The following is a 12,585-nucleotide window of genomic DNA, read 5'->3' as shown; positions in this document are numbered from 1 at the left end:
TCCCTGGGCTCCCGTGATCACCTCTCACTCCCACCTCAGATTCCTCTTCCGTTTGTTGGAGGGAAGTTCCTTTCCACCTTCTACAGAGGCAGGGAAGACAGAACCCAAGGGGCTGGCAGGACTGTTTTAAGACCTAGGCTGGGTCCTCTTGCTTTCCAAGGCTACACCCCACCCTCAGTCATCATAGACACATGAAAGCAAACCCATATCCCACATTAAATATAATGTGTGCTCAACTACAGCGAAAACAAATTGCAGTTGGCTAGGTGGAAGAATGTTACGTTTTATAGACATTTAGTTGAATCGTGAATTCTGATTTCACGATTTTCATTTGGTGTCTTGGAGCCAGTAATTCCGCCTCCCACACCCTTTTACATCCTTTGTGGACACTGTTCCTATCATGCAAGATGAAGAACAATGGCCCTCATTTTTATTGTTGTAAGTAGCTTTTTCTACTCCCTTCCTTTGTGACCCCTAAGGGAAAACCCTGAACTCTATTCCTACACCATTCATTAGGTAGGGGAACTGAGGAGCCCTCCCTTCAGTCTCAGTCAGCATGAGGATATCAAACAGACAGACACAGCCCCTTCTTCAGTTATATTTATTCCAGATAACCACATGCTCCCCCCTTGCCCAACTATGGTCCTAGAAGAGATGGCTGGAGTCAGAGTTGGGGGAAGAAGATCCCTAGACAAACAAGAATGGGAGCGGGGATGATGATGGAGAAGGTGTTGGTACTCTGAGGGTCAGAGTGGTCCCCAAGCTGAGCGGTGGAGGGAGCATGTCAGTTGTTCCTTATGACCATCCGAATCCAGTCCACATATTTGCAAATATTGGTGTAGACTCCAGGGACTCCTTTCTGCCCGCAAGGGTCCACAGATCCCCAGGACACCAGACCCTGAAGGACTCCTCTGCACACCAGGGGACCCCCAGAGTCACCCTGGAAGGTAGAAGCAGAACGAGGGCGGCCTTAATAAAGGAGAAATCCTGCTCCTATTTTCCTTTCCCCAACTCCCTCGCCTACTCCCAGGCTGTGAAAACAATGGCTCCACACCTGATCATCAGAGAAAGGAGGACAGCCACGTTCCCAGTCAATGGCAATGACTGACCAATAGAGAAGAACACACTATCCCTAGGACCAATCCCAGGGAAGGAGGGCGGGACTCCATAGTGTGTCCCTAGAGGACAATGGTTAGAGCTCTGGCCAATGAGTGAAGTGAGCAATTCACCAATGACCAATCCTAGAAAAGGAGGTGGGACTCCATTCGTTCTATCGAGGACAATGGCTGGGGCCCTGACCAATGAGGGATGAGAATAGCATCACCAATGACCAATCCCAGGGGAGGAGGGCGGGACTTTGTTAGAGTTCCATCCAGGACACTGGCTGAGGCCCTAGGGTGGGGCAGCCTCCTCTCTGGAAGACCCGGCAGGGCCAAGTAGCTGAGTTACAAGGTGAGAGAGTCCACCAATCTTCTTTCTTCCTCCGACCTGGAATCTCTCACCCTACCCTGGGCCAGCATCAGCCAAAGGGTGGGATGGGGAAGACAGAATCTGAGAGGCGGGCTACCTGCCTGAGCTCCATGTCCCAGCTAGCTCTTCTCTCCGTGTCTCTAACTCTTCCTCTTTGTGCCCTTCTTTTCCTTCCTTCTCCGTGCCCTCCACCCCTCCGTTCTCTCTGTCCTCCATTCCCAGTGCTTCCCTCCTTTCTGACCCCAGCTCTCTCCCACATCCCCTTTCCCTGACTCACCCTTCCCCATTCCCCACTCCCTTCTTGTCCCCCACTTCCTGCCCTGGCCTGGGTGACCGTGCCTTGTCTGCCTTCACACACCTGGCAGGCATCCTCCCCAGCGATGCCTCCGGCACACACCATGTTGTCAGTGATTCTCCCAGGGAACGCTGCCTGGCAGGTGGCACTGGAGACGATGGAGAGGTTGAGGCACTGGAGCCGGTCTGGGAATGGGCCTGAGGGTGGAAGATGGGTGCTTCAGGGTCCCTCAGAGCTCCCCACCTTGGTGTCACCGCTCTCCTCTGAAGGAAGCCCATCCAAGTCTACACCCTGCCCCTTCCCTGGGACCGCCACTACACTCCTCAAACCTCTAAATTTCAGATTTATGACTTGACTTCATAGTGATCCTTGACCCCATTTCATTGGTTAGTCCCCCGACCTTTAGCCTATGACTTTGATTACCATGACTCAAGACTCTCCTTGTCCTTCCAACCTCAGATACAGTAAATCCAGACCTGACTTCCTCCGATCCTAGCTACTGTGACCTTCAACCTTCAATCTCATTAGCCTTTGCTCCCAAGTTGACTTCATGTCTTTTTTCTATCTCTAGGTCCCCTATTCCTTGTCTTTACCTTAACCTCCAACCTCAGTTCTGCACCCTCTAAACCACTGAACCCAGCTCCAAAGTGACCTCTAATCCTAGTTTATTTGACTTCAGACTCCATGACCCCAAACTCTAGGCTTCCAATCCCAGACCCGTGATCCCCAGTTGAATCCCAGGTTCCATTGTCACATTGTGGCTAGTTTGTGCAACTCCTGGATCCCATGACCTCAACTCTACGATGACTTCTAACACCAGAGTCTGTGACCTGTAACTCGGAGATCTTATTTATATATGCCTTTTGCTCCAGTCTGATGACCCTTGACATCACTCTGACCTCTACTCACATCCCTGACCTTTGACTTTTAAAGACTCCCAAGGCCCCTGGTTCACCATGATCTCTGACCCCCAAACCATGATCCTGATGTTTGACCCTTTGACCATTCTTCCCCTGAGATGCCATGACCCTTGACTTCTCACCCTACACCCCAGACTTCTGCCCATCCTGAGTCCTGACCCCAGGGCCCCCTTACTCCATGGTCTATTGGTAATGCCCCAGCCTGAGATGTGGCACTCAGTGCCAGCTGCTGCACAGGTAGTGGCCAGGGGCAGGGGCTGGACACTGCCTGTCAAGAGGACAGGGGTGCCCAGTCGCAGAAGCCGGAGGTCATGGTCATAGCTCTGCAGGCTTCCCTGGTAGCCGGGGTGGGTCACGGAGAAGGCGCTGCGCCGTAACTGTTCTGTCCAGTCCAGCTGGCTGAGGCTGTGTTCTCCCAGGCGCACCCAGTACCTGCTGGGGGTCATGGAGGCTCAGCGTGTGGCTGGTGGGCTGTGTCCCGCCTCCCAGGCCCTCCCGGCTCTCTCTGCTGCTCTGCGTGTCAGTGTCTGTTCCGTGCTCCCTCATTCACTTGCACTGCTTCTCATTCTGTCTGATTCTCTTAGCCTGGGGGGCCCCCCAGGGGGGGTGGGAGCAGGCACATCATCCACCTCGTTTGCTGTTCTGTTCCCGACCCAAGGGAGAGCCCGGGCTGTCAGCTCTGCCGGCCAAATGACCGCACTCTCTCTGTCCTGAATCTCTCAACTCTCCACCTTCCTTCCCACAGAAAAGCCCAGAGCTTCAGCCCTAGAGAGCCCAGTCCTCTCACTGTACAGATGGGGCTGCTGAGGCCCAGAGAGGCGCTGGATACAGTCTTTTGAGCTTGTACAGAAAGTGTGGGTCAAACAGGGAACGAGGAATGGTCGCGGCAGTAACAGATGCCATGTGGGAAGGAAGGCGACATGAGGGAGTGGGTGTGGACAGGTTCCAGGACCCTCACAGCCCTCCGCCCGCTGCACCCTACCCAGCCCCACCCAGGCCCGTTGTTTGGAGGTCCTACTCCTTGTCTAACCTCAGACACTCTTGTTGTAGGACCGTGTCACTGCGGCACATCCCTTCCCCTGAGCCCCCTGCCCCCAGCACTCCTGTCCCCATCACCCCCCCCTTCGCCCACCCCAGGAAGGGTCCCAGATGGGGGCTTACCTGCCGCTGCAGTGAGCAGCAGTGAGGACCCACCTGCGATCAAGGAGGACCCCCCCACAGCGCAGATTGCCGCCCTCGAACAGCCCCACCTGCCACGGCTGCGAGTGAGGGACGCACTCTGTGCCATTAAAGATCTTCAGCGCGTCTGCGTGGCTGAGCCCTGAGAACGGGGGTTTGTATGGGCCACGGAGGCAGGGTCAGGGGCCTCGAGCTTGTGGGTCAGAGACAGGAAGAGAGGGGCAGAGATGGAGAAATGCAGAAAGACAGAGACCGGAGGCGGACCCTGTGGGAGAGGAGGAGACAGGGAGACAGACCCAGTGCTATACAGAAAAAGACACAGTGAAAGCCCCAAACAGACAGGGAGGAGGAGAAAGAGGGCAACACAGAGAGAGATGAGAGAGAGGGAGAAGACAGACACAGCGACGGGGGTGGACAGAACGAAGGATGCAGAGACAGGTACGGGGCCTGGGGAGGGGGAGGGGAGGGGAGGGGAGCGAGGGACCCCCCTTCCGTGGGGAACTCACCAGTAACACACAGGAACAAAAAGATGCTGGAGCCCGTGGTGGGCCACCTCCAGGTTCTGGGGGAAAATGTTCGGCGTCTCTGAGAAGGCCCCCTCTCCCTGGCAGCCCACCCATGCTAGTCCCCACCCATCCTGCCAGCAGCTGCACCTGCCTCTCTGCCTGTCTCCCTAATGGCACCGGTGGCAGTGACCACCTGCCCCCTTCTCACCTTGTCTCTCTGCCTTCTGGATCCTCCATGTGTCTTTGCTGTCAACGTTTCAACCTGTCCGTCTCCCTGCTCTCGGTCCACCTACCCGTCTATTCTTTAATCTGCCAGCCACCCTGCCACTCAACTCTTCGGCTGTCCCTCTGGCTTCTCAACCACCCGTCATGCTGCCCTGCGGGTCCCCCTCCTCCTGTCCGTCTGCCCCAGACTGGCAGCTGGCACACCTTTTCCCGACCCATGCAATTTCCGGGTTGAGGGAAGGGGACAGGGAAGACATGGGGTGGGGCACCCTCTAATCCCGAAGAGACTTCTTGTCTAATGACACTTAATTGAGCTTTAGAGCTGAAGGAGGGGGCAAGGGGAAAGGGCCTGTGCCAGCTCTGGGCGGGAGACCCAGCCCCACTCCTTCAGCCGGCTCCCCCAGCCGGCGAGCAGCCCGAGCATGACTCAGGATCATGGGGAGCTGGGTTCTAATCCCACTCCAGTGATGAAGGCCCTGCGAGGGTGGGGCGTACGGACACCTGGGGCCCTGCCCAGGCCGAGCAGGGAGGTGGCAGGCCGGCGGGGAGGCCGAGAGCGCCGAGAAAGGGAACAAGAGGAGAAGGGAGAGATTTCCGAAGAGGGGGTCAGGAAAGATAAAAGGGGGTTTCCAAGCTGGGTTCTGCAGGACTCTGATTCTAATGGAATATTTCAGATGCAGAATCAACTCTGTTCTCTGCTTCCAGAAGCACAGGCCTTCTTATCTATATGCATCAGTTTATCTAATTCCGCAAAAGGTTTTCTTTAAGGGTTTCCACCAAGAGAGACAGAGACAGAGACAGAGAGAGATTCGGGGCAAGACAAGTCTGTGCTGGTGCCCGATTTTTTGTTTCACCTGTGGAGCAGGAAGGGAGGCAGAGGCGTGGGGAGAGAGACAAAGAGGGGAAAGAAAGGGGCAGGACAGGTCCCCCCCTCCACTCCTGTCTTTTGGTCCTTTGCTACCTCTTCGGGTCTGGGGCCCCTTACGCTCTCTGAACTCGGAATTGCAACACCTCAACTTTTTATGTGTTCTGAGATAGCAGCACCTAACGCAAGCCCTCCCTTTGTGTGGATTTGGGGGATTCAGTGTACTAAGGTGCAATTTATATTTAATAAAATCCACCCAGCTTCAGCTGGTAGCTGTCATGCTGGAACGTGGGCCCAGGATTGCCAGTTTTTCTGACTCTTCAAGAGAAGCTGGAAATTCAGATTGATGTTGGGATGTTTCCCAAATTTTTAAATATTGGCCCCCAAACAGAAACAAAACACCTGTGGTCCCAGCACAGATCTCTCTCTTGCCTTTTCTCTCTCTCTTTCCATCCTCTTCCGTCCCTTCTCTGCCTTTTTCAAAAGTAAAAATCACATCACTTCAAATTCAGCATTTGAACCATTTTAAAGTCTACAATTCAGTGAATTCCACCGCAAGCAAGGATGTGCAACCATGACCACAATCTAATTCCAGAATGTTTTCATCACCCCCGAAGTTATACCCACTAAGCTGATGTCCGTCAACTGACAAATGGATACATAAAATGGGGTTCACCCATGCCATGGAGTATTATTCAGCCACAGAAAGAATGTGCCAACATAGGCTGTAATGTGAATGGACTTCGAAAAATATCACGGTCAGTGAAAGAAGTTGGTCACGTAGCGTAGGATCCCATTTATATGAAATGCCCAGGAGAGGGGCAAATCTGGAGGGCTGTAAAGCAGGCCAGTGGTTTCAGGGGGGCCGCAGGGGGTGGGGAAGGCAGAGTGACTGCTGGGTGGTTCTCTTCCCATGCAGACTTGTGGTTCGTGGCTTCTGGAAAAAGCCAACCCATTCGTTTTGTAGCTGGAGGCTCCAGGAGGACAAGGACTGCCTTGAGGCACATACTTGCTTTCGGAGAAGCTGGGCATGCTTGCCGCCTCCCCCAGGGAGCCTCCAGACCTCTCCAGCCCCCGTGCCTCGAGCTTTACACTTGGGCGTCAACATAAGCTCAATGTGAAGCCGGTGCCCTAGAGAGAACTCAGCCCTCCAGACCTCTGGGGTGAGAGTGTGGAGCATGAGACCGGCATCGAGGTGGAAACCGAGGTGTGACCAGATGAAGTCACCTGTGTAAGGCCACACGGCTGGTGAGTGACAGTACGGGGGCACCAGAGTGCTGGCCCTGCTGAACCAAGGCCGGCTGCAGAGCCTGATTGTCAGTTACCTAAATCTATGAATGGACAGATGAAGGGATGAAGGGATGAAGGAACGGCTGCACACACGTGAGCATCCTCCGCATTTCCCAGAAAGAGGATACAGACTGGGTGGAACCTCATGGCAGCCCACGACTCCCTGGGGGCCACGGGCCCACCCTCCTGTTCTGACCTCCCTTTGCTCCTCTGGAAATGGGGCTGGCGGAAGCTAAACGTCTAAACACCACTTCCTTGTGGAACCATCAAGCAGGCGACAGAAGACGGGCGGGACTGTCAGGTATGCTCAATGTTAAGGCACTATCAAAGTTGCCCTGATCGATTTACTTCTTATAAAGAAGGAATTTTCAAAGCTGACTTAGGCGACAACCTTCTTTTCTCAGATGTGAAGAAAAACCAACTATGACTTGGTGCTGTTCTGTGTCTTCTGCTCTGCCTTTATACCCCCGTCCCATTCACTCAGCAAACGCTTGGAGGGGTCCTGTGTGCCTGACCCTCTGCGGGGGACGTGAGGGGGATGCTGGGACCAGAGATTCCTCGGAACCAGCACCCCACACGCCCTCAGCCCTGCCCTCCTCCTCTACTACCTGTGGAGATCTACTCACTGCTTGCAGCTCACAGCCATCGTCTCTTCGGGTCTGCAGAGATGTCCATGTCCAGCAACCCAGTGGTCACCCCTCCGTCCTCACCTAGTCGACCTTCCGGTAGCCTTCGATGCGCCCAGCCCTCCTTGAAACTCACTCCGCTGCCGGCTTCCAGGTTGCCACGCATTTCTGGTTTCCCTCCCACGTTTCTGTGTCTCCTTCATGAATAGGCCTGTTTTTCCTCCACCTGCGTCTTTACAAACACAGGTGTTCCCAGGGCCCTGTCCTCCGCCACATCCCCCACACCGCCTGCCCACACGGGAGTTTTCCCTGTCATCTCAGGTCACTTCCCAGCTTCCTGCCTGTGCACACAGACTCCTCGATGACCCAAACCCCAGCCCACTGCCTGTCCCCACCAACCTGTTCTCAGGCCACACATGTTCCACCTGGGTGCTGACCCCACCATCCACCCAGTCCTCGGGCCCACTTTCCTTTCTTTCTTTGGAGACATCCCACCCACCACCAAGACTGTCTCAACCACTAACAAGTCCCAGGCTCTGGAATTTGTCCACCAGCTGCCTCCTGTATGTCCTCTGACCCATCTCACTGTGAGTTCAGCATTTCCCCCCACCTCCTCAGCTCTCCACCCCAGGGGGACCCCACCACCTGCTGATTCACTAGCCTGGACACAAACACATCCTCCTCAGTCCCTTCCTCAGCCCTGTCCCTCCTGTGGCCATGTCCCCGGCTCCCTCCCTCCAGGCCTCCCTCCTTTTCTCTGGATGCCCCCCAACAGCCTCCTTGCTGGATTGCAGCTTCCAGGCTCCGCCCATCTCCAGCCCCTCTGACGCGGAGAGGTCTTTGTGCACCCAGGCCCCCACCCCCACCCCACCCCGGCCACCCTCCTGCTCACAGCCCTCGCAGGCCTCCCTAGGTTTTCTCCCCAGGTTCCTGGCAAGGAGCTTTAAAACCCTTAGAATTTCCTGAATGGTCTGGGTGAGGAGCAAATTCTGATATTCATAATAAGCCCCTTTCAACGTTAGTTTATGCTAATGAGGCAAAGCTTCTGGGGAAGGGGGGCCATTTGGCAGGGGAACCAACCTGTGACTGGAGGGGCCCACCCCTGACCTCCAGGGAGGGGAGAGGCACCCAGTTAGGTCCAGGTGTGGAGGCGCGTAGCCCAGGGCCACCAGAAGGAGGCCTGCGGTCCCTCTCCCTGTTCTGAAGGGCAACCATGGAAACTTCTGACTCCATCAGTTAGATCTCCGACCGTCTGTGTGTTTCAGGCAGCATCAAGCACCTCATACAAAAAATGCATGCCTGCCAGCAGGGGTAGGGCAATGAGCTGGGCAGCGGAACCAGGACCCTGGAGCTGCTGGCGATCTCCTGGACTCCTGCTTGCACCGCCAGCTGAGGTCACCTGCCGGGGAGGGATGCACCCTTCGGTGCGTGCGTTGGCACAGGCAGTCTCAGCATCGGAACCAGCTTGTGGTTGGGGCAGTCCGTCCTGTTTCTGAGGGGTGGCTGCCATGCTATCCTTCATTCTCCCCTCCCCCAGAAAGCCTGGCCCAGGTCTCCTGCCTTCTCAGCACCCCTGTTAATCCATCAGCTTCTCTCACCTTACCACGGAAAGTGTCAGAATGGGAGCTTGGGCTTAGGCTCCCACTGCCCCATGGCACTGTGGTACGCCGGGAGAATGCGTATTTGATCTTCATCCTCCCTCCCGGCGGAGCTCCTAAAACCCTTGGGATTTCCTAAGCGAGGAGAGGTTAGCAGGTGTCTTTTTATGTTAACAAAGTGACTTTGGGACCCACCTAAGGATGGGGGCTGGCAGCAAGGGGAGCCCACTGTTTGATTAAAGGGTCAGAACTTCCAGTCCCCCCTCTCTGACCTTTGAAGCATGGCTGGAGGTTGAACCTGGGGCCAATGGCCAGTGATCTATCATTCGTGCCTATGTACTGGGGCCTTCATAAAAGTCCAGAAGGACAGGGTGTAGAGAACTTCCAGGGTGGTGAGCACATGGAGATTCATGGGAAGTGGCCCACGCAGAGGGCGTGCATGCTCTGTGACCTTCCCCATACTTGCCCTCTGCACCTCTTCCGTTTGGCTGTTTCTTAGTTATATCCTTTTATAATAAACTGATGATCTTGTACGTAAAACATTCCTCTTGAGTTCTGGAAGCCGCTCTAGCAAACTAATTGAACCCAAGGACAGGGTCGTGGGAACCTCCATCTACAGCCCGATGGGCAGAAGCACAGAGAACAACCTGCACTGTGTGCGGGGTGGGGCAGGGGAGGCCTGAGCCCTCCGTGGGATCTGATGCTGCCTCTGGGTGGACAGGGGCAGAACTGAGTTGACTCGTAGGGCACCCACCTGCTGCCAGAGAATTTGCTGGTGGTGTCCTGCCCCCACCACCTCATGCCTAACCCAACAAAACACACTGGAATCGGGTGCCGAACCCAATTATCCCCATTAGCCTGGGAAGTCCCTCTTAGTCCCTCTCCTATGAGGCCTCACAGAGTGGGCAGTGGCTGAGCTTGACCCGGACCCTCCAGACTAGATGGGAGAAGTCCCTGGGAATGATTGTGGAGAGTATGGGAATGTGTATCCATCAGCTTGGATGGGCTCAACTGTGGCGACTTCTAAGTCTGGGTCTAGCGGGGAGGGGGCTGACATTCCCCGAAACAGGGCCTTGGGAGAATGAAAAGAAAGGGTTTATGCCCCACCAGTGCCAGCAAGGATTGTTACCCTTTGGACACCCTTCCCGCCCTCCCTCCGCAGCTTTCCAAAGGCCTGTCTGTACAAGATCCCATTGTTAATAAAATTCCCCTGGGCAAAAAACAGGAAGAAGAGGGCGTGTGGCTGCGAGGTCCTTGGAGAGGGAGGGGGGGGCGATGGCTGAGCAGCTGGCCGCCTGGCCAGCCCTCCTGAATGAAGTCAGGAGCTCCAGCCAGGTCTGTCATCATGTCCCGTTCCACAGGAAGGATTTGGGCGGCTGCCTCCCATTCTCCCAAACCCCCAGCTGCCTTCCCAGGCGGCTTGTCTTTCGCTGGACCTTGGAGACCGTGTAACACTTGTATCAATAAGAGGGACAGTAATGACGCTAATGACAGCACCACTGAGCAGGCGCTCAGGGCCAGGCATTCTTCTGAAGGCTTTTCAAATATTAACACAATTGATCCTCCTAAAAGCCCTCTGAAGTAGGTGCTGTTTTAAGATAGACCTCAATTCTCAGAGGGAGAGAGTTGAATTCATTGGTGGCTCATTATCATTAATGATCTGGACAAGGTCCCTTGTCTTCCCTATTTATTTTATTCCCTTTCCCTTCTGCTATTATCTTTCCTACTGTGGGTCCTTTGCTATTGTTTTTATTGTTGTGTATCCTTTGCTATGACCTTCATGGTGTATCCTTTGTTTTATCCTGATTATCATTTACCTTTTGCTACTGTATTTTTTACTACATAGCCTTTTTTAAAAAAATGAAGGAGAAATTCCTGTATCATAAAATTAACCATTTAAGGTGTATGGTTCAGCAACATTTAGTACATTTACTGTGATGTACTTTTTATTAGCATATGTTCTTACAAATTGTGTTTTGTGTAGTTTTAATATATGCTAATGGTATCGTGGTACATAGTCTATTCTTTTATTTTATCGATTTTTAGTTCAGAACTGTGTTTCTTTCATTTTTCATTGTTGAATAAGGAATTGCATAAAACATAATCCATTCATTTTAATTGTTCAGTTAGGTGAATTTTGGAAATTGGATGCCATCACCTGCCCTCCACCATAATCAAAATATAAAACAGTCCCTCCTGTAAGGTTGAAGGCACTGGGGGGGAGGGGTGAGCACATCAGACACTGATGAGGTGCCAAAGTCCCCGGCTGCTGCCCCCTCCCAACCTGAAAAATGTGCCTTAGGCTAGCCAATCCTCGCACCGCTCTAAATCTAAGCTCTGCCTCCCCCTACCACCTTTAAAAACTCTCTGCCTGCCTTGATTGAATGCGACTTCCCCAGCCTCCATTTCTGTAGACTGGGAAATCTCGCCCCGGAATTGCGCTCAAATAAACTCCCTGGCCCTTTGTTCCCTCTCGTCGCCTGCTCATTTTGGCTAGAATTTATCTTACACTTCCCACCTTCCCTCCATCCTTAAGCTGCCTTCTGCTCCTTTTACAAAAGCTACCCTCCCCACCCCAGCCCCAGGCAACCACTGATCTACATTCTGCCACTATAGTTTAGCCTGTTTTAGGACATAAATGTTTGGCTTCTCACAATAGCATGATGAATGTCAGGTTCACCCTTGTTTGTTGCATTTTTCTATCAACAGTTCATTCCTTCTCATTGCTGTGGCCTATCCCACTGCATAGACCTACTACAACGTTAATCCAGTCACCAGTCGCTGGATATCTCGGTTGCTTCTGGTTTCTGGCTGTTACATATAATGTTGCAGTGAATATTCACACACAAATCATTGTGTGGACATACGTTTTTATTTCTCTTGGGCAGACATCTAGGAGTAGAAGAGCTGGATTGTATGATAAATGTGTTTGACTTGATAAGAGATTGCCAAATGTTTTCCAAAGTGGTTGTGAGATAGAGCAGGGAAATAGGACACGCGTCACACTGCTGTAAAATTTACTTAGCCTGTGAAAAAGGCCCACTTATTCTTTAACTTAATCTATATGCTGTTCTTCCTCATCTTCTAGTCGCCTTATTCAATCAAGTAACGTTGTAACCAGGTCAAGAGTCAGACCTCTGAAGTGTAAATGAACCTACCAAAAGAAAGCTGAGATCGGGATCAACACAGTCCCCTAATAATCCTATTCTTAAAATAAAACTTCAAAGGTATTGTTAATCACCTTAATTAGCCTTACGCTAACATCTACTCAAAAGGCCCTATAAAACCCCGAACCCTAAACCTCTTAAGCACGCCTCCTCTCTGAGGTCACCTGCACAACCATCTGAATGTATGCTGTCTTACCAAATAAACTTTCTTGCTGCATAAGCCTCCTGCACTCTGGACTTTTTAATTATAAAGACAAGAACTTGCAACCTCCATCTCTCGTGCTAAGTGTCTTTGTCACTTCCCTATTTCATTCAGCTTTCTAGTCTTAAACACAATCTTTCCTCTCTCTGGTTTATTTCTGACAAATAAGGAAGGGGCTGCTGGAATCTCTGAGTAGGGAGGGGCTTGCACATTCCCATCACTACCTTGTTCATTCTTTAGAA

The 12,585-nt window shown here is 52.9% G+C and overlaps 1 protein-coding gene and 1 long non-coding RNA gene across 6 annotated transcripts; one reads left to right on the top strand and one right to left on the bottom strand.

Annotated features, from left to right (window-relative positions):
* Nucleotides 1-587: 587 nt before the first annotated feature.
* LOC108389547 (kallikrein-12-like) lies at nt 588-7,512 on the bottom strand. 5 transcript variants are annotated; one of them, XM_073225797.1, is made up of 6 exons: nt 7,377-7,512; nt 4,371-4,426; nt 3,847-4,006; nt 2,861-3,120; nt 1,829-1,962; nt 588-940 (listed from the first exon to the last, which is right to left on the bottom strand). In XM_073225797.1, exons 1-6 carry the CDS (start codon nt 7,394-7,396, stop codon nt 785-787), a joined length of 786 nt encoding a protein of 261 aa, XP_073081898.1. In that variant the 5' UTR covers nt 7,397-7,512; the 3' UTR covers nt 588-784. The 5 variants fall into 5 exon arrangements, with proteins under 5 accessions (XP_073081898.1, XP_036881536.2, XP_036881535.2 ...); XM_037025641.2 differs by lacking the exon at nt 7,377-7,512 and adding an exon at nt 4,579-4,832 and having other exon boundaries at nt 2,861-3,117; XM_037025640.2 differs by lacking the exon at nt 7,377-7,512 and adding an exon at nt 4,579-4,822.
* Nucleotides 6,235-9,508, top strand: LOC108409530 (uncharacterized). The gene is made up of 3 exons (XR_001856252.3): nt 6,235-7,051; nt 7,155-7,530; nt 8,642-9,508. It is a non-coding gene; the product is annotated as an uncharacterized lncRNA (long non-coding RNA).
* The last annotated feature ends 3,077 nt before the right edge of the window (nt 9,509-12,585 follow it).

This window comes from Manis javanica, chromosome 17 (assembly GCF_040802235.1).
Source record: "Manis javanica isolate MJ-LG chromosome 17, MJ_LKY, whole genome shotgun sequence".
NCBI classification, from domain to species: domain Eukaryota; kingdom Metazoa; phylum Chordata; class Mammalia; order Pholidota; family Manidae; genus Manis; species Manis javanica.
This window is presented reverse-complemented; position numbering and strand designations above follow the sequence as displayed.

Bases quoted from the DNA above. Each gene is read 5' to 3' on its own strand.
- LOC108389547 (XM_037025640.2), bottom strand. From the start codon at position 4,607: ATGGAGGATCCAGAAGGCAGAGAGACAAG. The intron at 4,427-4,578 runs GTGAGAAGGGGG...ATTTTCCCCCAG, and splicing joins CCAGAAGGCAGAGAGACAAG to AACCTGGAGGTGGCCCACCA. The intron at 941-1,828 runs GTGTGTGAAGGC...TCTACCTTCCAG, and splicing joins CTGGGGAGGATGCCTGCCAG to GGTGACTCTGGGGGTCCCCT.